This window comes from Tubulanus polymorphus, chromosome 5 (assembly GCF_964204645.1).
Source record: "Tubulanus polymorphus chromosome 5, tnTubPoly1.2, whole genome shotgun sequence".
In the NCBI taxonomy this organism is placed as follows: Eukaryota; Metazoa; Nemertea; class Palaeonemertea; order Tubulaniformes; family Tubulanidae; genus Tubulanus; species Tubulanus polymorphus.
The window spans coordinates 19,744,884-19,766,100 of record NC_134029.1 but is presented as its reverse complement, the minus strand read 5'-3'; the positions used below and the strand labels follow the sequence as shown (position 1 = coordinate 19,766,100).

Here is a 21,217-nt window from a genome sequence, read left to right as displayed (position 1 = left end):
ATGAGATGTGTGAAGTGATGAGAATAATCAGGTTGGATTTACAATCATGGTTCCCACAGTACAGAGAAATTGGCAAAAATTTTTTCAAAATATTCGGAGTTAGGAAATATTTGGGAAATAGATGTTTCTCTCATCTGAAAAATACTTGGGAAGTTCATTTTATTCTTACTGAGCGATAGCTAACACCAACTTTTTTCAGCTACTATTCTTGAAAATTACTTTTCTAATTTTTTTTAGATAAAGGCTTTTCAATTCAATTGGCCCGCCTGAAAAGGGCAAGTGATCAATCACTCTACTTGGCGTCAAAAATCGAAGGGGTGTTTAGATGGCAATTTGAAAATGGAAACCCATGCCAATGGCAAGATAGTAGTCGTTTTGGGTTGTGCATGAAAATGACTTGTTAATCTGCGATGCCATCAATATGAATGCATTATCCCTAGGATCTCTTGATAATCTGTGATAAAATGTGTTTTTGAGGCAGGTGATCTTTTTCGAAGAAGGAAGAAATTATTTTATCTACATGGAAATTAATATCGTTTCTTTTTATTGTTGTTGATTGAATGTATATTTTATTGTGGTTAGATTTTGACAGTTGTTTACAATAAGCGTAATATCAATGAAATTATGAATAATAAATACATGTATATAGATATATTTTGTAAATAGGGAATCTTATTTTGATCATGTTTACTTTAAAACAATGTTATTATAATGGACTTTTGCTTCTTGTTGATATTTGGAATACCAAGTATATATTTTAAGCCTAGCGTAGATCGACAATGTAACTGGAGACAACTGTGTTGCAAGGCGGTTTTCGAGGAGAGGAACTGGATAAATACAATCAGTTGCTTGAATTTGTCGATTTTACTAGCTTAGGTAAGCGACGATCTCCAGTTCCAGCCAGTTGCCCAAGTTCTACTTTTGAGCAACTGGTTACGGTCATCTCTGCCAATGTGCGTGCTCTTCAATCAACAACACATGGTTACAACTGACTTAAACGAAGCAAAATGACATGCGACTTGGGATGCCCTCAAGAATATTTGCTAGATCACATTTTAGTTGCTGTCGATGCACGCGTTAGAGCCTGGCATGAGCCATGAAATTGCTGGTTTTTACTAGATTTTCAATGAGCGGGGTACTCACTCACTGGCAACTGGATAATTCAGTTAAAAAAGACTCTGATATGATCAGTTGTTTGTCCGATCAGGGAGGTGGGAGTGGTCCGATGTACGCTAAGGCTTAGGTAACTGGTATAGAAAATTAATAGACCATGACTAAAAGTACGCTAACAGAAAATACATGTGCTATATGGAGATTGAAATAAAATCGAACATAGAATTGAATACTGAAATGATTTTGAAATTTATTATTGATCAACAGAATTTGCGGTGCTGAGGTCAGTTGTTTAAAAGTTAACCAGTGAATGAATGATTGACATAATGACTATTAAAACTACCTAGAAATCATTATATTTATCAGATGGTTGACTAGAACCAACTCGGAGTAATCATTTGACAAATTCGATTACCGGTACTCCCAAGGACCAACTCTCTACCATCTGAATATCTGACACCAACAATTCTTTAAGTTTTCCTCGTGATAAAAAATGTTTTGTTTTTCCATCAATCAAGCTGAAAATCCATTGAAACTGGTACTTATAGAGACTCCATTTACGAATTGAATTCCCAGCAGGCTGATGGAGATATCACTGAATTTATAAATCTCCTTGTTCACGACCTTAAGCTAGGGACAAACGAGCGTATTTTTTCGCCCGATCGCGACGATTAAATTCGCCAGCGAATTCGCCGACGAAATTATACGCCCGATACGAGCGGGCACACATAGCGATCAAACCGAAATTCGGTCAGCGACTGGCACTAAGAGGGAGAGAGTTAAGGAATCACATGATATCAACAATGCATCCTATTGGTTGATAAAAATTGATCGCTCGGCGAAATTTGCTGAGTGCGGGCAGACGAGCGAATTTGCGGGCGATACATGTTTGATACGGGCGATTCTCCGGGCGATCGAGTCGGCCGACGAAATCGTCGCCGTGAGTGGCCACACGAGCAAATTTTTCGGGCGATTTATAAATTTGCCGCGATCGGGCGAAAAAATACGCTCGTGTGCCCTTACCTTTACGTAAGATCGAGTTTATAAATGGTCACTCTGCCGAAGAAATCAGTGCTGTTTTTGAAAACAATCTTCACTAGCTTTACTTTCTCATTCGGGGTGGAATGCAGTTGAAAAGTCTGGAATGAAAAATTTAGATATAGTATTGAGACTGTTCAGGTCTAATCATCAAACTGATTATTTTGTGTTATCCGTTAGCTGGGATTTCAGAGGGGCTGCATTGTAGCCAACAAACTCCGCGGTTGAAAATCTTTGTAAGTGCACCATTGGAAAAAATATTGAAAAATAAGCCTAATTTGTCATGTTGGGTCCTTAAAAAATCAATTATTGCTGAAAGTTTTAATATAACATGATGGATGACATTGAAATTGATCGTGTGGCTGCAGATACCTTTTACAGGTGAGTGGCTGATTTTCAAGAGGGGTGCGTATAAAAATAACCGGTTTTGTGCAGAACAATGATTATATGCCCGGAGCCTACGTCATGTACCTGTAATTTGTTGATATCTTCAGGAAAAAAATCGCCCACATTCTTAAAAGGTTGTTCTTTGGCAGCGGTCGTTTCCACGTAACATTCACGACCTACGAATCCACCTTGAAACTGAATGTGTACAGCGTTCACTGTTACAGGATCCGCAAATTCCAACATGATCCACTGTGGAGATCCCTGAATTGAAAACCAGTAATTGGTCAACTCACCAGGCTCGTATTTGAAGCTTCCAAACTTCAAATTCGAGCTACTGTGGGTAAGCTGTCTATTTTATAGTCAATAACCTGACTGCAGTTTAACAGATCACACGAGCATTTTTGGCCCGGAACAACCGTTCACACGGGTGCCAAATGGGCCCATGCCTGTTCGGTCAGTCCAAAAACGCGGGACCAGGTCTGAGCCAAATTTTAGCATGGTTTAAATTATGAATGCTTGGTTTCAGAAGTGAATCACTTCGCATCGTTTAGTATCAAGTGAGTGGTTTACGTGTGAACGCGCTCTCTAATTAGGCACGGGCCAAACCATCTCCGTGTGATCACTGCTTTCATTTCAGGAGCAGATTCAAGGCCTATACCGTACTAGTCTAGTTTCCAAAACCGGATTATAGTGGAACATAACAACGTTTGAATAGCAGATGTACCTGATCAGAGTTCCAACAGGTTTCTTCATCTCCGTCAAACAAGTGTTTCTTTCCGAATTGTTTCGTGTCCCTATTCAACACGGAACTTACTCTAAAACAAAACACAAAGCATATTACCTGGTACATGTCTAAAATAGGTCATGAAATTGTAGTCATTGAAGCAAGTAGTACCACTACCACAAAACCTGTGAGCTCAGCCTCTGTGTCACCGAAATATAAATCAACACATAGGCACAGTAATACATCAAGATGAAGATCAAGACCAGTCCCAAATACAGTATACCGGTACCGTACTCACTGACTAGGACTGGGTGGAGGGGTATTCTCTGTATCTTACAATAAATGAATTTGATATTGTCTCATTGATAATCCTAACCAAAAAAAGCCACTGGGGACTTGTCACAATTCGATGGAGGACGATGGATGACACCATTATCCCTGTCAGTCAGCCTGTACCGGCTGTGAAAAAAGCCTGTATGTAAAATCAATATTAAACATTACTTACTTTACGATCGCTTCAGCACATCTCATTTTGAAAACTTTACGACAAGGCCCAGTCACAGAATGTTTTATCAACCAGCGTCCCGTGACAGTTCACTCATCCACGGACAGTAGCCATGTGGTCGGTGCTTCAATAAATAAATATTTACTTCAGCGCAACGTCCTTGAGAAAAGAATTCTGCGGTTGATAAAATTCCAATTAAAATCACCGTGTATTTAACGGGAGGGATCCAGTTTTAGCATTATTATGACAGATATGATTTAGATTTATCAATATCATATTAATTATTTATAATAATTAATTTCGACGTCGCTACAACCAACATCGATCGAAAATCCCAAGGTCGTTGAGTAATATTTTATTTTACATGCGAGATCGAAATTAAAGAAATAACCTGCCGCAGGCTAGTTTTGGGTAATCCAATTGAATGTGGTTTCAAAAATCACCCGTATTGTGTCTGCTTTTTGCTGCTAGGCCGATTAATGAAAAAGTTTGTTGTCGTGGGACTACTACGACGATATCGTTCCGTTCGACGTCGCGCTAATTACCAAACGAAACTTTTCCTCAATCCTCATACTTAAAGTCATTGCACAGAAATTTGTTTTCATCGATAAACCAGTCAACCACTACAAAATATCTTTTTCTTGGACCACTGTCCTATATTTAGTCATACCAGGTTTTTGTTAACAACAAGAAATCTAACAACATGAAAGTTGAAAAATAAGACATGAATTGATTATAGTCTTTTTTTTAGTAATATTATTATTAGTACCTAGCCGTTGTTCCCCAAACAACCGGTAGCAACGACTGGTATTCATACTAATATTGATTAATGATATTGTTAACTGAATTATAACTGGTAACCAGTCTAGCCTCGATATATTGATGGCATAGTGCACATCCTCTAAAAATAATTATAATAAATAGATGGAAAAAAGATATGATTTATGAAATATATTACAAAAAATGCCAAAATTTGCAATTGTAATTGAAATTTTGAAATGCCATTATTGATGAAAGTGCACATTCAGAACCCCTTAAACAACAAATATTAGGTATCAATCGATATAAACATTATTGTAACTGTTTTCACGGAATCAAAAACCCTGTTTTTTTTAAACAAGAAAATAAGAAAATTTCAGAATCCTAGTCCTTTCACTTCAGGGTTGGTGAAAAAGCTTTGGTGGGGATTTGATTCCGTTGCGAGGTAAATTATTTAACCACAGTGCTCCTTTTGTCAAGCAATGATATGATTGATATATTTTGTATTTCTGATTTCAGGGGTGCAGATTCAGTGAATAGGTTGGTGCCATTAGCTACACTTCATTAAAGGAATGGAGTCTGAATCAATGGCGCAAACCGATGTTGGCGAAGAAGAAGAGGCCGAGTCTATATTAAAGATGCCGGTTGAAGACACTATATGGGTGATCAAATTGTCGCGGGAAGATTCACGCGCTTCAGTAGAAATGACGATCAGGAATTTGACCAGCGGCTGCTTCGTGGGCTCGTACTCCGTAGACCAGGAGGTGGCGCCCCCTGATGAGTTATTTGTGTTGCGCGGTATTTTGAATTGCGTAATGCAGCCTAAACATGGAAAACCGAGACGACCGCGTTCTATAACGTTCGAACCGAGCTCTGAAGTTTTAGTCGGCCGGTTTTCGCGATACGGATTCGAATGCGTAGAAAACGCGTCCTCCGGGACTCATAACGTCGAAAGAATATTCGCGGCGATGAGGACGTGTAGTTCGTGTCGAATGAGGGGCGAGGAGCGACTGTTCCTCGTGTGTCCGCAGTGTCGAGTCGCGTTTTACTGCAGCGACGAGTGTCTCGTCGCCGATATGCGGAACGACGGCGAACATAGTCATTCGCATTGGTGCGACAAAATGGCGTCGTATGCGGCCGAATCGTGCAAATTAGCCGATTTCCCGTTCACGTATGCCGGCGTTACGACCGACGACGATTTCACGTCGTTCGATTATCACGAATTTCTTCGCTCGGAAGGCGTACTGCATCAGGGATATTGGCGTCGAGAGGTGAGAATCTGTCGCGAATGTCCGCACGTATTATCCGCCGGGCGAGCGCGCGATGTCCCGTACGGAGCGTTGGATGATGACTATTTAGAATGGGTTTTGCCGTCGGAGAGCGTCGCGTTGGAAAGTCCGATCGGCGACACGTCCGACGCTCCGTTAGAGAACTGGGCTTCGTATTACAAATTCATCGGGTTGCGTTTAAATTCGCCGATTTCGATTTTGCTCAGTTTTCCATTGACTCTTTATTATATAATGACTTCTCTTCATCGGTTTCAAGATTGCGAATCGGTTTTCGGAAAGGCTGTCGTGCACGTTGTCGGCGCGGAAAAAGAAGTTGATATTTTACCTGTATTTACGCAACTCGGGATGCTGCTTCCCAGAACGCGATTTATGCTCGCGTTTATCGGGCCGAACATCGACAAAAAAGCGCACGGAAAACAATTTAGCAACGGCAACGTTCACGCGGTCGTGTATAGCGGTCGTTACGAAAAGTTTTTACGAAAAGTAGACAGCGCTTCGCCCGATTTGGTCGTCGGGTTCAACGCCGGTTTGGCCGCTTACCGGTCGTGGGGTAAAGCCCTGGTCGAAATGGCCGCGAAGAAAATTCCGGCTTACTTCACGGACTATTGTAAATATAGCTGCGCTAGTTCTCGCGCGCCGATGGAAGGTTTGAAGCTGGGAACGACGTCGGAACCGGTGATCAATCCGTTTCGCAGTCCCGTTCGAATATTCAGCGAGGAGAATAAGATGCCCGTGTACTCAAACGCGTATATTTATCATTTGCAGTACAACGAAACCATCGATCGTAACGCGTGGGCTTTGATGGAACTTTCGAAAGTTCTTAAATCGAATTTGCGTTTAGAGAAAGAAGAAGGCAATCAGTCGTCGTCGGATTTTGATGTCGAACTAGAAAAAAGGATTAGCGGAACGTGATTTTGTGTAATAAGTGAGAGTACACACATGGCAATTTTTTATCAATAAACTCGGCAAATATAAACAAACAATTTTGGTCTTTATCCATTTATGAAGCTGGTTTTGAAACTAAGGCATAGGTTCACCAAGAACCTAATAGTGTCTGATGTACAACAGAATTTTCTTTAATTTGATGATTTTGGCAGAATTCTTGGAGGCGGATCCATATTCCAAGTGATTAGAAAACTGGCATTTGTATCTTATGTTCAAATTTATTTCACAACAATGAAATTTACGATTTTTCAACAAGCAAAATTGTAAAAATAAAAAAAAAAGTAGCTTTCTGTGTGTGCTAAGTAAACCCCCGCTATCACACAAGCACACTGTTACCTGGTTGGTTACACTAGGATGGTAGAGCGATGGAAATCACTGCGATACAACCACTTCCAGAACTGGGTGAAAGGCATAGCCTGACTGGAGGAGATGTAATACGATGGGTACACAACCATTGATGAAACACTATCCATATGATGACAATCATCCCGGTTATGAGAAATAAAGTCTGAAATGTTTCATTCAATGTTTCGACTATATGCCATCATTGTCAATTTCAAAATGTCCTGTGGAATTTGGTATATATAATAGGGCCTACAACCGGATGGTCACCAATTGACACACTGTTAATCATTACATCAAATCGACAAAATAGACGGTTTCAAAAGACTTATAGGAAAAGATATCGCACAGTGAGTATTCACCTAGGAAAAATACTTCATTATTTCTCTGTCACATCGTTTCCCATTACCCCGGAAGTAATGGCTCTACAATAATATTGAGCCGACTACCAGAAATCTTAAAAAAACACGGTATAAAATGCCTCTATTTCCATTCCACTTATACCTAGCCGACTCAAACCTTCGTTAAATTAATGGGAAAATGTACAAATTTAATTGAAACTGTGTAGGATGCAAATGTGTTCAGTCAAAACTGCGTCAAGTCCGTATTTAAGAAGCCGTGTTTAATTTGGGGCAATTGAATTTCCGGGAAACTGGAAAATGTGCTTTACCATTTTCGGTTTTTCCTAAGTTTTATTGTCATGAAGTTTATTTTCTTTTATCCATATGATCTGAAGTATTGCTACAACCAGTCAGCTACCTTCAGATATCCTATTAATCTTGTTCTAGGCATAGTACAGAAAAATGTTGAGACGAGTGGTGGTTGCTGCTTTGCCGTCCAACAGAATTTACAACTCGGTTCCAGTTCTACGTTCTACTAGTAATATATATAGACTATCTAATGATGCAGGTATGTATGTTGAGAATTTTGCTGTGTTATTGTCACCTTAGATGATTCTAGCTCTGCTTATTTTGGAGGGACACCTATTTCTTGTTATGGGCATGGCTAGGTGACTGACCAAATCATTGGTGGTAAAGCAAAAATCGCACCAATCGTGGCAAATTTTATCGTTGTGAATATTTTTGCGTTTAGTGTATTCGTGGGATACCATTTTCCCAGTCCAGTCCAACTCCAGTCCTGTTTTTGCCCTCGTTTTGACATACTGTATGAATTATAAGATTGTTTTAGGATGCTTTCCCTCATTTCATTTTAGGATGCTTTCTCTTAATTTCCCCTCAGTTAATTTTGGGATGCTTCTTTTCAATTCTCTATTCATAGTTTTAATCTACTCTGTGAAACTGAACCCTTAACAGGGCGGGTCCAGGGGGATTTCAGGGTATCTGGAATCCCCCTGAATTTCTTTTAACACTGCTTTTCCCAATGTTCTGAAAAAAATCAGTCCTTCATCACTGAATGTTAAATTTCACTGTTAAATGTAGAAAAATGCATCTAGAACCTTTTATTTTTCATGGAAAAAAAATTTGGTGCTTGGCACTTGCTACACTGCTGATTAATTTTAACCTTGGAATCTCTTGCCCCCTGCTTGAATTTGATTATTTTGACTGAATCTGATATCAACGAAATCTCGTTTTGTTTTTCAGCCGGAAGAATGCGTTCGTTGCACTTATCTGCGGCTAATTTCATTTTGGACAAAGACGTGAAAAGTAAAAAAGAGCTTTCGAAGGCGAGAAATCGCGATGTCACCGTCCTCGACGCACCGTCGGAAGACGTCGATGTAGAGCTGGAAGGAATGTTTCAGTATGTCGTCAATTCGCATAATCTAAACAATTTTTGAAAATCTAAATTTTCTTAACATATGAAATGTCTAGCTGCCATTGTAGAATACGCATTCATTTAAATGATAATAATTCTAGGGTTCCAATAATTTGGTAGAAGTTCTAACTCGCCTTACTCGAACATGGGGACTTTTGATGACCTCAGACAAAAATTGAATAATTTTTGTGGCTTGCTAACATAATTTTCCTATCCTTATTTACTCAGGACTTCGCTTAAACTCGGACCAATTTTGCCGGTCCTAATTCGTCTGAGTTAGTCTGTAGTCTAGTACTTGATATAGATTAATGAATATCGTGTGCAATTTGTGTTTTAGAACGGGAATACCGATACCGACTGCTGAAACGCACAGCATGGTCATAGATGACAAACTCTATTCGGAATTGCCGATAATGCATATCAAAGCTACTCATAATAATACTCACATAGACCTTACCGACCACAATGGTAAGTCGTAGAAACTGATTATTGTGAAACGAAATCCCGCTTTTCCGACTGACTCTGTTCTGTTTAAGCTGTAGTTTTGTTTCTTTTTATGTTACAGGCACTGTCATGACGCATGCAAGTGCTGTAAGTAAGAATTAGTGGAATTTGTTTAAACATGTTTGCTGCCAGCTAGCAGTATACTCGTACTTTCGGTTTTGTCACCAGTGCCACTACGAATATGTTCATAGCTGATTTCTCCCACTTACAGTTAGATATTTGCACTTTGGCGCACAGGAATTTACACAGTTCCTGATGAGCTGGCAATTTAAATAAACTCAGCTTCATTCTCACTGCTCACTGGTGAATTTTGAACAAACGCTGGCGATGTAATAGCTCCAGTGCCAGCCTACAATTAAAGTCGTAGTGGTAATTGGGGGCAGCACCGTATTATCATGGTGGCAGCAAACGTGTTAACTTACTTTTAGTGACTATAGAATTATAAAATGTTTCTTCCAACTTCGGTATTTCCTCAAACAGTGGAACCTCATTATAACGACGTTGGAATGCAATGACTCGTCACTCATTACAAATAGAGTATTTTGTCCCAAGACAATTTGATTAATTTCATACTGTAAACTGAACTATCAGTTATAACAAAGTAATTTTATGGTGCCCGGAAGTTTGTTGTAATGAGTTTGCTAGTAGGTAATTTTTACTTCAATAATGAAAAAGAAAATTGTTTCGTGATATTTATAGTAACAGTAGCTTGATATGTCTGTAATTCGATCTACATATATCTATAGGGCTTTGAGGGATTTAGAAACGCGAAGAAAGGCACAAATATTGCTGCGCAAGCTGTTGGAATGTCGATGGGAGAAGTAAGTTTATCAGTGGATGGATAAAGATCTAGTAAAGTACACTCCGCTCTACTCGGTTCTGGTCGGACCGTTATATTTCACTTAGCTTATTTCACTTATTTCACTTAGCTGGCCGGGTACTCCAAGAAAGTGTTTGTTAAATTTAAAGATGTGGCTGGTCATTTTGGCTAGACTGGTTCCGAGTAAAGATGAGTCTACTGTACTGTCCGGTTAATGAAGTTTATGTCAAATCGTCAGAACCTTATTGAAAAAAAGAATTTATTGAATTCAATGGTTTCTATTCATGTTTCAGAAAGCCATAAATAAAGGTTCGAAGTACGTACGAGTTATCGTCAAGGGACTCGGTCCTGGGCGTTTGGTAAGTATCTGAGTAGTGTTATGGTAATGAGATATCACAAAATGTTCTCGGCATGTTCCTTATAAGGATTTCACCGAACTTAAGTTTTGTGCAAATTTTAGAAATGTTGCGCGAGACAGATTTTTTTAAACAAACTTCTCCTTAGAAAATAATATGGATGGAAGTATCATTTTGCATGTCGTAAATTTTTAAAATGCTTTAGAAATATTGATTTACAAATAGAACTTGGAAATTAATCCTAGTTTCAGTGGTACAGTCAGGACCAGGATTAGGTGGTTACTGGCCTAGAAACCGAGTTGAGGTAGTGTTAAGGATAGAAATTAGGTTTTGAAACTACCAAATAGATTGTTTACTGAGATAAACAGTACCGTTTCAGGAGGAGTCTACAGTCATTAGGATATGACAGTGTGCTGGTCGGTGGTGTCCTCGAAATTTCAGATTTTCTCGTTTAAAACTCCTTGAAACTCCTCATGTCCACAATTGACTGATCTGTAGGGACCCTTTTCTTGTCTATCATTGTATTTTGTCGATAATTCCAGAGAATTTGTTTTCGTTCTTTTTGCAGTCGGCGATTAAAGGATTAACCATGTCCGGAGTGATAGTCGTATCGATAACCGATAACACCTACGTACCGATCGGAGGCGATAGACCGAGGAAAGCGAAACGGTTATGAGGCTCTCGCGTTTACGCGTTTCGATAATAGTTAGCCTCGGGAAAACACTACCGGCGATAAACAATGGAATTGAATTATGGATTATTTAACGCCGTGTGAATCGGATTACATGCCTAGGAAAATGTCGACATTGGTAAACTTCTGAGACTCGGTGACTTGGGCTATCCTACACCTGCCAGGGTTTGATCAAGAGGCAATCAAACGCTGGCAAGTGAGGATGGACTTAGGCAGGTTTCAATTGAACGCAATCAAGTAGGAATCATGGATGGAAATTACAAACTCTCTTCCAGCCTTTTATACGGGTTTACAAATTATGCTATTGCGGGATAGGTACCGCGTATTCTGGTCAAAACGAACGCGCCAGAAGAGAATTCCGGACGGTAGAGACCAATAGAAACCTGCCATACGTTGCACACTCCTGAACTTAAAAAAAAGAAAATGACTGTACAATATGAATCAATAAACATTTTTATTATTGAATAGATATTTTTATCTCTTTTATTTCTGGTATTCGTGGATATTTTTATTGGTACAATACATCACGTTTCACTAAGTTTCATGGCAAGTCCCTGATAGGTGCAAGCTGTAGACTTAGAGCTGCTTGTAGAGTTTAAATGCAACATTGGATTAACCCATGGATTCTAAATCGTTTTAGAATGCGTGATTAACCTTATCAAACTTAATTTCTTGCATACATTCTACAAAACCGCCTAGGGTGGCCGTCTTTGCCTGTATTCATTAATTAAAACGATAGATTGATGTCAATTGACAGAAAATATCATAGATTCACGTTTTCTTTTGAGAAAAAGCTAGTCAAACAAATTTCGGTACGCTTTTTTTTGTGGTTTCCGTTGTGTATGAAGAATATCGGAATGTTCGGTGGAGCGTGGCCCACCGCTCGACTGTCAGATCCTAACTGTCAAGTGCTGCCCCTAGATATATCATTAACGGCAAACGCGTGAACTAACTGAATTGCGCAGTATTCTCACTGCGGCATGCAAGTAACAGATTAGTTCACATATTTACCGTTAACGATGTGTAAAGGGGCAGCACTTGGACTCTGCCGGGCCTGCGTAAAAAGTATGTGAATGTAAATAATGTGTATGATATTCTATGCAATTGCGTTATCGCATTGTACAATAAATCAAGCAACATTCACCCAAAAACATTGTTATTGTTGCTCTATTATGCCGCTGAAAAGATGGAACAGGTGTCCCATAGTACTATTGAAATGGAGTGCAAGTTTATTTCAGAACGTCCTGTGTCCTCTACGTATCAACAAAAAGATAATCAGGAAAGTACGCATTGTGGACTGAAAGAATTGCAAATCATGAGATGGAATTCAATTGCCTGCGACATAACGTAACAAAACGCTATTTTTGTAGCTAAACAAATTCGTAATGTGTCACTTAATTTGTTAGCGATAAGTTGATTGATTGCGGATGTTACTGATAACGTCCACGATAACGAAAAAAAAACAACTTTGTGGACGGACGGTCTGCACAATTTGCTGTACGACAAAGTGATAAACTGACGAGGACGAAATATGAAATCCTTGATTTTATTCGTGTGTAAGTAGGCTAAAGGTATCCTAGGCTTTTTGTCGTTCTTAAACAAATATATTCAAACCATTTTCAACATTGTGCATTCATATCAAAGGGCCCCTACGACCCCTTGATTCGGTAAAAACCCCTTCTAAACGGAAAGTGCTTTAGGGTGTTTAAAACTCATTTAATTCGAGCAAAATGCACACAAATCCTTCAATTCTTCGAAATAGGCAATTTGAATTTTTTTTTAGTTTGTTTTAGTTGTACAGTAGACTACGCCTTACAATTGGGACCAGGATTTTGAGACAGTTGGGACCAGGATTTAAAAAAAAATCAAATTACGCGGTTACCGAATTAGGAACCGAGTAATTTAGGTAGTGTGTAGGATGAAAATTTGCTTACAAAACCACCGAATTATAATGTTTTACCGAGTTAAACAGTACCGATTCCGGAGGAATTTACAGTAAATTGGGATATGAAAGTGAGTGATGCGGACACTTCGGTAAATGTTCTCCTTTGGATTGGAAACTCCTTATATCAGGAATGACTGATCTGTAGGGACCGTGTATTAGGAAAATCTCAGGAATAAGACTAAGATACAAACAAATTGACTATGATTATGGTATCTAAAACCCATTCTTTCTTTACTAGATTTCGTGTCCTTCATTCTTTTTGTCAAAAATATATTTGCAGTTGCAGCTTTTTTGCTGAGTTTCGCAATGGCGTATTACGATTGTGACTCGCAGTGCCAGGCGTACTGTAAACGATTCTGCCATAGCACAGCTGAAGACAAATATCTTGGCTGCATTAATGACTGCTATAAATTGTTCAGGTAAAATTAATTGCACTTGCAAGAATCTTTCTACTATAACTAAGACTTGCAACACGAGATTTTTGTTTATGAATATTCGATGTCGAATGTTTTAAATCCTTTAAAGTGTAATGTATGGTTTATTTTTAATTCTTTCAGTGGACCTCTGCAGTAATACAAGTTGACGCCTGTAAAATAACACAATTTCTTGAAATAAAATATAAATCATCAATTTCGAAATTTGTACGAGAATATTGACTTGTGATCTCAGTGTCTGTCTGGAACATTTACTTTGTTGTATTTTAGGCTGAATTGTCTTTTTTTGGATCCCCAATGAAAATATGCTCTGAAGGAAATGGCTCCAAAATACTTTGATGAGCGAGGAAAGTGGCATGGCTTTATTTGCCATTGCGAAGGTGACGGAGCAGACACCAAACGCCCTGGCCGATGAAGAAATCGTTCCTTATGCACACCTGAGGTAGCAGAAATGAGCCACTTTCCTCACGCTGAAAATATCTTTAAAGTGAATGAACGATTTCGATAAACATCCTATGTATTTCATTGAATATCTATTACAAATCATTTGTACAGCAGATGACTCACGCTTTCGTACCGGTGGGGATCTGAATTTAGTAATTAGTTTTTGATTATCATTCCATAACAGTTTTAACTCGATAGAAGAAATGCGTATATATCAACGCGGCGACTGCCGAACCTACTGAAGATATTGAACCGGCCGCAGACGATGATTGGGAACTCTTCCTGTATTTCTTAACTGAAAAAAAACCAAATTTACTTTTCAATTTACCGCGTAGCATATAACACCGAAATCAAGTAAGGTAAAAAGAATTGATAATAAGAATTGATCGCCTATCTACCCTAGTGCCGTATTCACGAAGCATCCGTAAGCCTACGTGTCACGTAAGTCTGTCCGTAAGTTCACACGTAGAGAAAAGTCCTTATTCACGAAGCACCCGTCTGGACGGGCCTTCGCCAATGATGGTTCGAAGAATAATATGCGCTTTGATATAAGTGCCCGTGCGAGATTTACGGGTGAACTTACGGGTGAATTTACGTGCAAACTTACGGGTAGTTTCGTGAATACCACGTAGACAACCCGTAAGTTCGCCTGTAACCCGTAAATTTACGTGACACGTAACTACAGGTGCTTCGTGAATACGGTCCCTGTACATTACTTTTTAGAAAAGATTATGATCAAGAGACCCGCGGCAGTTATAGAAATGAGCTGATCACAAATTTTTCAGATTACAGCATGACCAGACGATCAGTTGAAACAAGGTATCAGTTTTAGCCTAAGAACGATGTCCATTTCTGAACTAAAAGAGATTATTTTTTGAGTTCACCTCGTTCAAGCATATGGACTCTCAAACTAGACGATTCAAACTCGTTAACCTCACACGTGTAAGTGCCTCCATCCGACAGACGAGTTTCTTCTATCTTCAAAACGCTGATCAAAGTAAAGTGCCTCACCACTTTAGTGATGCTGATCCGAGTTTGACCCTTTTCGACGATGACTTCTCCCCTTTCCGAGTACCACGTGATGTCATTCGGGGCGCTTAACAAACCCGAAACGTTGCACATCAGATACAAAACGTTTCCCACTTCGACGAAATTCGTTCCTTGTAACGAAACTATAGAAAAAAAAGAACAGCAGGAATACTCTCGCATTCATTGATGCATTATCATAATTCATGATGATAAATTTGCAAATAGAGTATATACATTGAGTATAAGTTGATTAGATATTACGTACTAGAAAATTTCGGGAAAACTTCCACGGTCAACTCATGGCTTTTGTAGTGAGGCTCCTTGCACGAGTACACCCCTGAATCAGAGCGGTGACTGTTTCGTTTGGCCAAAATACTGACCAACGTATGGCCATTCGGACCCAGTATGTTGGATACGGCGAAACCGTTCTTCTTGGGATTCGGTCTTAGCAGGGCTCCGTCTTTGTACCACTCCATTGCGGCGCCATTTTCCCCGAAAATACCCGTGGCGTTGCAGACGAGATATAGCTGATGCCCGATTTGCACGAGTTCAGTTCCGGTCAAAACTACCGAGGCTATAAATATAGATTACAGCCAGATAAATGATCAAGATCATAACTCAGGCGGGGCGGATCCAGAGGGGAGCATAAGGAACATGCGCGACCCTTTTGAAAACACAATTGCAATATTTTTCAGGGCAATTTTTCCACCCGCAAATGATAACACAGCAGTCCGCAGCGCAAGATTTAGCATAATATATTATATATCCCTCAAGTGCGTAGAAAATGCACAGAAATTCCTACATTTTCCAGGCCGTTGTCTTCAGCCTTTTTCAGTATAATATGGCATTTTCATAACCGTGTGCTCCTATCAAAGTCTGTCCATGGATCCGCCCTGGAATCTGTTGTAGGTTCTAAATCATTGGAGTTTTGACGAACAGGAAATTTTGTACTTATCATTTAAGATTAAACGAACGTACGTATGTAGACTTCCACGTCGACCGTGTCGTGAATGTACCCGGGTGTCATTTGGCAGCTGTATTGCCCGGTGTGGTTCAGTAGACTGTGTCCTATCACGAGCACGCTTATCATCGACCCGAGCCGGAAATGCTTCGTGATAAGTAACCTATCGGCGACGTTGGAATGAAGTTCACGACCGTCTTTATACCAGGTTATGTCGTCGGGTAGCTTTTGGTCGCCGCTCGTGGCGTTGCACAGGAGGTACAATTGTTTACCGTTTTGAACGTATAAACTTCCTGTGACCGTGACTGTATCGCATTAAAAAGACGATGGAATTCACTTCTTAATCGAAAGATATCGATTTCGACACATTTAAATATTTCATAACTTGTCTTTCGAATCTAGGCTCTGATTTCTAGGTACTTACCAGTTGGGTCTCTTTTGATTTCTACAAAAGAATTAGAAACGAATCAACGCAAAATTTTACCCGAGGTTCTGATTTACCTTTTTACGTTTACTAATAACTTAATTTTGATAATCATTGTAACCTAGATGTAGGTATAGTATTGTTGTCTTCGAAGGATATGGATATTGCAACAAATCCGAGTTTTTTTCCAAACGCTTTATAGTTATGACTATCGACAGTTCCAGATAACGATTTAGATTTCGTACCCATTACTGTCAAGATAAACACTTGCGACAACTTCGGCTTCGAGCTGATTTGACACTCGTACTTGTCTTGGTCGGATAATCGGGCGTCTCGTATTATCAGATTATACTCGTCTACGTTCCCGGATATTCGTCTGTTGGTCACGCTGATGCGGTCGTCGGTGACGAACTTGAACGAACCAACCGTCAACGGAAACGCATCAGATGCCCTTCGCCACGTTACCTTCAAACGACAACCAGACGATGATATACCTTCATCACGCGATAGATATGACACGATTTACGTAGATGCCAAAGGATCGAAGATTCATAAAAGATATTGTAGTGGGGGACTAGCGGCATCGTTGCGGCAGATAACCGGCCGATCACCTTTGTAGAAATGCAGTTTGTTTTAAAACTATGTTAACTATCCACTGTAATTGAACCAGTTAAAGTTATTTTCACTGCCGAAATTATCTCCGACTCTAGACTTGTTCACCAACTGGGTTCCTCTGATGACATCATTCTTGGATTCCGATGAAATTCGATGAAAGCTATAACTCGGCTACAATTTATTCAATGAAAATAAGTTTAAACGGTTCAATTATACGAAGAAACCTAGGTAGATGAATCTACATAATTCTAACTATCCACTGGTTAAACTCTTTTGAGCGACTGGCTCCTAAAACTGAAGTCAGGGTTGATGCCGTTTTGGACGATAAGTTATCGGGATATACAATGACGTTTTCCTACCGTTTTGGGGCCTAGATTGTGTACAGAACATACAAGCAGTGCCGTCTCCCCGGTCGTAATCGTGACGTTATAAGACGGCGATGGATTAAACCTTGTGGTCAGTGCTCGACTACGTGTGCCTGCAACGAAATATCATTATCTATACGATTGCAATACTGGTAGACGAAGCCAGGCTCATCGTTAAACAAATGTCGAAATCTTACGAGACTTTCTCGGAGAAAGGTCACGACGCACACGATTGAGATAATTCCTAGAGGAAACTTCGACGTAGACGGAGGCGCGTAGCTTATCAGGCGTCATTTGGCAGGTGTACAGGCCTGTATCATTCATTCGACTGCGGGCAATGACAAGAATGCCTAACAACGTTTTACGGTATAGCCGTTTTGTGATTAGTATCCCGTCAGCTGAGTTTGAATGGAGCTCGCTGGAGTATCGAAACCAGGAAATATCTCTAGGTGGATTTTGTTCACTTCCCGTAGCGTTACATAACAAGTATAATCGTCCTCCACTTTCCACTTCCGATTTTCCTTTAATCGTCACTGTCGAATATCAAAATGAAAACTGTACGGATTTATAAGAAATATTATACCTATCACTGTAATACGAAGAATTCTTCATAACATTCATTTATTTATCTCCATAAAATTAACTGAACGATGTGAGAAATACTAAAGATGAAATCATTTTCCCAGCGCAATAGCGCATTCAAAGACGTTAAACTTCCTCCAATATATGTATATTTGTGGGCATAAACATAATCTGATATTCTTAAGTATCTGATAAGCATGCAAATGAATAGACGATATATCTTACCAGACGATCTCTGGAAAATGTCACGGCGGCTGACACGATGTCGTCTGCGGTTTTCTACGTCTAGTTCGCCGGTGTAAATGTCAACGCTTACAGTGTCGAATACGCTACCGGGTGTCATTTGACAGGTGTACTGGCCTCCATCTTTCAACTGACTATACTCTATGATTAGTACACTAAACAAAGAAGTGCGCGATAAGTAATATTTAGTGATAAGTACGCCGTCGTCGGAGTTTGTATGAAGTTCCTTTCCGTCTTTTAACCACGAAACATTATCGGGCGGGTTCTCGCGGCTTCCCGTCGCATTGCAGAACAAGCTGAGTTTGTCATTCTCGGCCACAATACGATTACCCGCAACTTTAACTACAACAAATTCGTACATTCATCAGGCACATGTGAAAAACTACCGATGGAGCTTCCGTCGAATGGTTTTTAACCTCGAGAGAACGCAGGATTTTAGAATCATGCAATTGATTACCTTTCGCACCATCAATTTCATTTTCAGCTGCAAATTAGAACCAAACAGGGCATATCAAAATTGCTACCGAAGGTAAAATTGTTATTAGGACAGTACGGAATATGAAATACTAGGTCTACTACTAATTGGTCAATTTGGTCAGTTTGCTGTAGAATCCTTATTGAGAAGACTCACGGGCTATGATCTTAACGTTAGCGCTGCCGTACGTATTTCCCGGTGTCATTTGGCAGGCGTACTTTCCTGTATGGTTCAGTCTACTCTGCCCGATGATAAGCACGCTAATGATTGTAGTAGACGTCAGATAATACTTGGTGATAAGTATCCCGTCTACGGCATCGGAATGAAGTATCTTTCCGTCTTTAAACCAGGAAATATCTGCGGGCGAATTGTTTTGGGTGCCGGTCGCATTGCACAACAAATAAAGACGTCTGCCCGCTTCCACAATCCGAGTGCCAGTCACCCTGACTGTACAAAAAGAGAACATGTATCAGAATCGATGATTCCTGATTATTCCTAATCTGCATACAATTCTTGATCAAATGCGCGAATGATTTCAGGATTTAACTAAACCTGAAGATAGATAGTTCGTACGTACCTGTCGCATTTATGTTGTTGTTTGTTGCGGCTGCAAAAATGATAATCTAACAAGCATTTATGTAAGTTTCTTTAGAAGGACTATGTTATCGTATGTTTAAATCCGTCGATACGGCTACTAATATAAAGCAGCATTTAGTAGGGGTTTTAAGGGTGGTTCATGCGCCCTTTTTTGCCAAGATAACATTAGTTGCATGGTAATTTTTGTTTTTCAATTACCCTCGATGGTCAGAAAAAGGTAAATTTCATCAAATATTCTTGGAGGAGGTCCCTATGCTTCTCCCTACCCGCACTCGCACTTCGTGTTGTAAATACTATAACTAGGGCAAGGAGGTTTTGGATGCCCTATTCGAGATTCATGGATGCGCCCCTGGCATTGATATTTCAGATAGCCGTGTTCCTACTTGTATTAATACTTCATGTATATCATATATCTTTTATCAGTGGTGATTAGTGTTGTAAATTTATAACTTTTCAACATTTCAATTTGAAATCCATTTCTCGTACCGAATACTGTTAGGTTGAATACTTTAATTAGCAGCGTCGATTTTGAACGTATTTGACAATCGTAGATGTCGTCGTCGGACAGTTCCGCGTTGCGGATCTTCAGATTGTACTCGGTTACATTTCCGGGTTTTCGTCTGGTAGTGACCTTGATCCGGTTATCGCCGACGAACTTCAACGAACCGACCGCCAACGGCAGAACACTCGACGCCTTGCGCCAAATTACCTGCAACCGCATATCAAAACATTATGCAAATTAGATTCCTTTCCCCGTCTAAGTTTCAGGAAGATTTATTACGTATATACTCGTGGGACATTATATACGATATGGTTACAGGTCACTTTATCATATGTCATGATTTTTTTACTTCATTCCTACCGTTTTATGGCATGAATCGTGTACTCGGCATTTGAGTACAGTGGACCCCCCGGTCCTAACCGTTACATTTGTCGACGATGGGTCTACAAAAACAAACGTAATTCAAAATAACGAAATTTCCAGAAATCATAGGTTATATCTAATTGTCGGTTTTCTATGATTTTGATAGTATTTCTTAACCAAGTCGTAGCAAAGATCATCCACCTTCATTACCATCATGCAATGCATATAGTTGATAAGACCGCCACCTCATCAAGCAATTACAATATGCCATGCCCCTCCGATAGAATGAATATCAATGATGACAATTAAGATAAATAGCATACAGTTTTCTTGGATCTCCCTGAATCAAGCTCCATTTTAGCTGTTCTTACGTAGGTTAGACTGGTCACCTGTCCAATTCTGCGCCACCTGCATTCGCAGTCAGAATAGGACTGAATGTAGAGACCGCCAACCCGTCTATACGTAGGTGCCTACAGACGAATTCAGTTCCTCAATTAAACACCAGGCGTCCAATGTTTCACGATGTGTATCGAAATTTCACTTCAATCCAGATGTTTTTGTTTTACAAGTCTATAGAGTATGTATGGAACATCAGCTAATCCTTGCGATGTCAACATAAGAGGCTATCCAGAAAAAACAGGAACACGCATTCTCGAAGGAACGGTAATAGCATTAGACCAGATTACGATAACATTTGGATAAATCACTTTGCTTTTATTATTTGTAATCGTATGCTTTCATTGAACTGACAAATTTACAACTGTAGCCATTTAAGAAAAATATTCATTAATACATTATCAACAAAAAACCGTTTTTTTTCAAGCTCTCACATTTCACATGATACATTATATATAATATATTTATGTTACAATTTTTAGCTCCTACAGAATGATTACAGTCATGTGGGGATACCATTATAATGAATGTAGTTTGTCGTCGTTCAGAAGCGGGGCAACAATATTGTATAGTACGAATTGAAAAAATATTTGGCA

The 21,217-nt window shown here is 39.6% G+C and overlaps 4 protein-coding genes across 10 annotated transcripts in view; 2 read left to right on the top strand and 2 right to left on the bottom strand.

Annotated features, from left to right (window-relative positions):
- Window positions 1-1,392: 1,392 nt before the first annotated feature.
- On the bottom strand, window positions 1,393-3,918 carry LOC141905912 (nuclear receptor 2C2-associated protein-like). Of its 2 annotated transcripts, XM_074795015.1 has the most exons (5): window positions 3,768-3,918; window positions 3,263-3,353; window positions 2,623-2,799; window positions 2,137-2,252; window positions 1,393-1,631 (listed from the first exon to the last, which is right to left on the bottom strand). In XM_074795015.1, the coding sequence occupies exons 1-4, from the start codon at window positions 3,791-3,793 to the stop codon at window positions 2,139-2,141; spliced, it is 408 nt and encodes a 135-aa protein (XP_074651116.1). In that variant the 5' UTR covers window positions 3,794-3,918; the 3' UTR covers window positions 1,393-1,631; window positions 2,137-2,138. The 2 variants fall into 2 exon arrangements, with proteins under 2 accessions (XP_074651116.1, XP_074651115.1); XM_074795014.1 differs by having other exon boundaries at window positions 1,393-2,252.
- Window positions 3,919-4,104: 186 nt separating this feature from the next.
- On the top strand, window positions 4,105-6,776 carry LOC141905733 (zinc finger MYND domain-containing protein 15-like). 2 transcript variants are annotated; one of them, XM_074794728.1, is made up of 3 exons: window positions 4,105-4,178; window positions 4,929-4,971; window positions 5,046-6,776. In XM_074794728.1, the coding sequence occupies exon 3, from the start codon at window positions 5,099-5,101 to the stop codon at window positions 6,725-6,727; it is 1,629 nt and encodes a 542-aa protein (XP_074650829.1). In that variant the 5' UTR covers window positions 4,105-4,178; window positions 4,929-4,971; window positions 5,046-5,098; the 3' UTR covers window positions 6,728-6,776. The 2 variants fall into 2 exon arrangements, with proteins under 2 accessions (XP_074650829.1, XP_074650830.1); XM_074794729.1 differs by lacking the exon at window positions 4,929-4,971 and having other exon boundaries at window positions 4,120-4,178.
- A 736-nt stretch (window positions 6,777-7,512) lies between these two features.
- Window positions 7,513-11,673, top strand: LOC141905846 (small ribosomal subunit protein uS11m-like). The gene is made up of 8 exons (XM_074794906.1): window positions 7,513-7,572; window positions 7,891-8,011; window positions 8,704-8,860; window positions 9,213-9,343; window positions 9,441-9,466; window positions 10,126-10,200; window positions 10,493-10,558; window positions 11,124-11,673. Exons 2-8 carry the CDS (start codon window positions 7,906-7,908, stop codon window positions 11,229-11,231), a joined length of 669 nt encoding a protein of 222 aa, XP_074651007.1. The 5' UTR covers window positions 7,513-7,572; window positions 7,891-7,905; the 3' UTR covers window positions 11,232-11,673.
- Window positions 11,674-13,901: 2,228 nt separating this feature from the next.
- LOC141905032 (hemicentin-1-like) overlaps window positions 13,902-21,217 on the bottom strand; it is a 91,646-nt gene continuing 84,330 nt past the window's right edge. For 2 of the 5 annotated variants that reach the window (XM_074793745.1, XM_074793748.1), the window contains 14 exons: window positions 20,223-20,305; window positions 19,847-20,069; window positions 19,341-19,370; window positions 18,920-19,210; window positions 18,746-18,772; window positions 18,271-18,630; window positions 17,661-17,996; window positions 17,458-17,576; window positions 16,729-16,948; window positions 16,484-16,504; window positions 16,077-16,364; window positions 15,364-15,672; window positions 14,954-15,241; window positions 13,902-14,364 (listed from right to left, as the gene is read on the bottom strand). In XM_074793745.1, the coding sequence (XP_074649846.1) occupies window positions 14,240-14,364; window positions 14,954-15,241; window positions 15,364-15,672; window positions 16,077-16,364; window positions 16,484-16,504; window positions 16,729-16,948; window positions 17,458-17,576; window positions 17,661-17,996; window positions 18,271-18,630; window positions 18,746-18,772; window positions 18,920-19,210; window positions 19,341-19,370; window positions 19,847-20,069; window positions 20,223-20,305 (2,720 nt within the window). In that variant the 3' untranslated portion in view covers window positions 13,902-14,239. The remainder of the gene's footprint in view (window positions 14,365-14,953; window positions 15,242-15,363; window positions 15,673-16,076; window positions 16,365-16,483; window positions 16,505-16,728; window positions 16,949-17,457; window positions 17,577-17,660; window positions 17,997-18,270; window positions 18,631-18,745; window positions 18,773-18,919; window positions 19,211-19,340; window positions 19,371-19,846; window positions 20,070-20,222; window positions 20,306-21,217) is intronic. The other 3 variants (XM_074793747.1, XM_074793746.1, XM_074793749.1) reach the window with 3 other exon arrangements.

Excerpts from the sequence above, each read along its gene's own strand:
- LOC141905912 (XM_074795014.1), bottom strand. The coding sequence starts at position 3,793 with ATGAGATGTGCTGAAGCGATCGTAAA. Across the intron at positions 2,800-3,262 it reads CCTGTTGGAACTCTGATCAG|GGATCTCCACAGTGGATCAT; the intron begins GTACATCTGCTA and ends TTTTCAATTCAG. Across the intron at positions 2,253-2,622 it reads AAGATATCAACAAATTACAG|ACTTTTCAACTGCATTCCAC; the intron begins GTACATGACGTA and ends TTTTCATTCCAG.
- LOC141905846 (XM_074794906.1), top strand. The coding sequence starts at position 7,906 with ATGTTGAGACGAGTGGTGGTTGCTGCTTTGCCGTCCAACAGAATTTAC. Across the intron at positions 8,012-8,703 it reads TAGACTATCTAATGATGCAG|CCGGAAGAATGCGTTCGTTG; the intron begins GTATGTATGTTG and ends TTTGTTTTTCAG. Across the intron at positions 9,344-9,440 it reads AGACCTTACCGACCACAATG|GCACTGTCATGACGCATGCA; the intron begins GTAAGTCGTAGA and ends TTTATGTTACAG.
- LOC141905733 (XM_074794728.1), top strand. The coding sequence starts at position 5,099 with ATGGAGTCTGAATCAATGGCGCAAACCGATGTTGGCGAAGAAGAAGAG.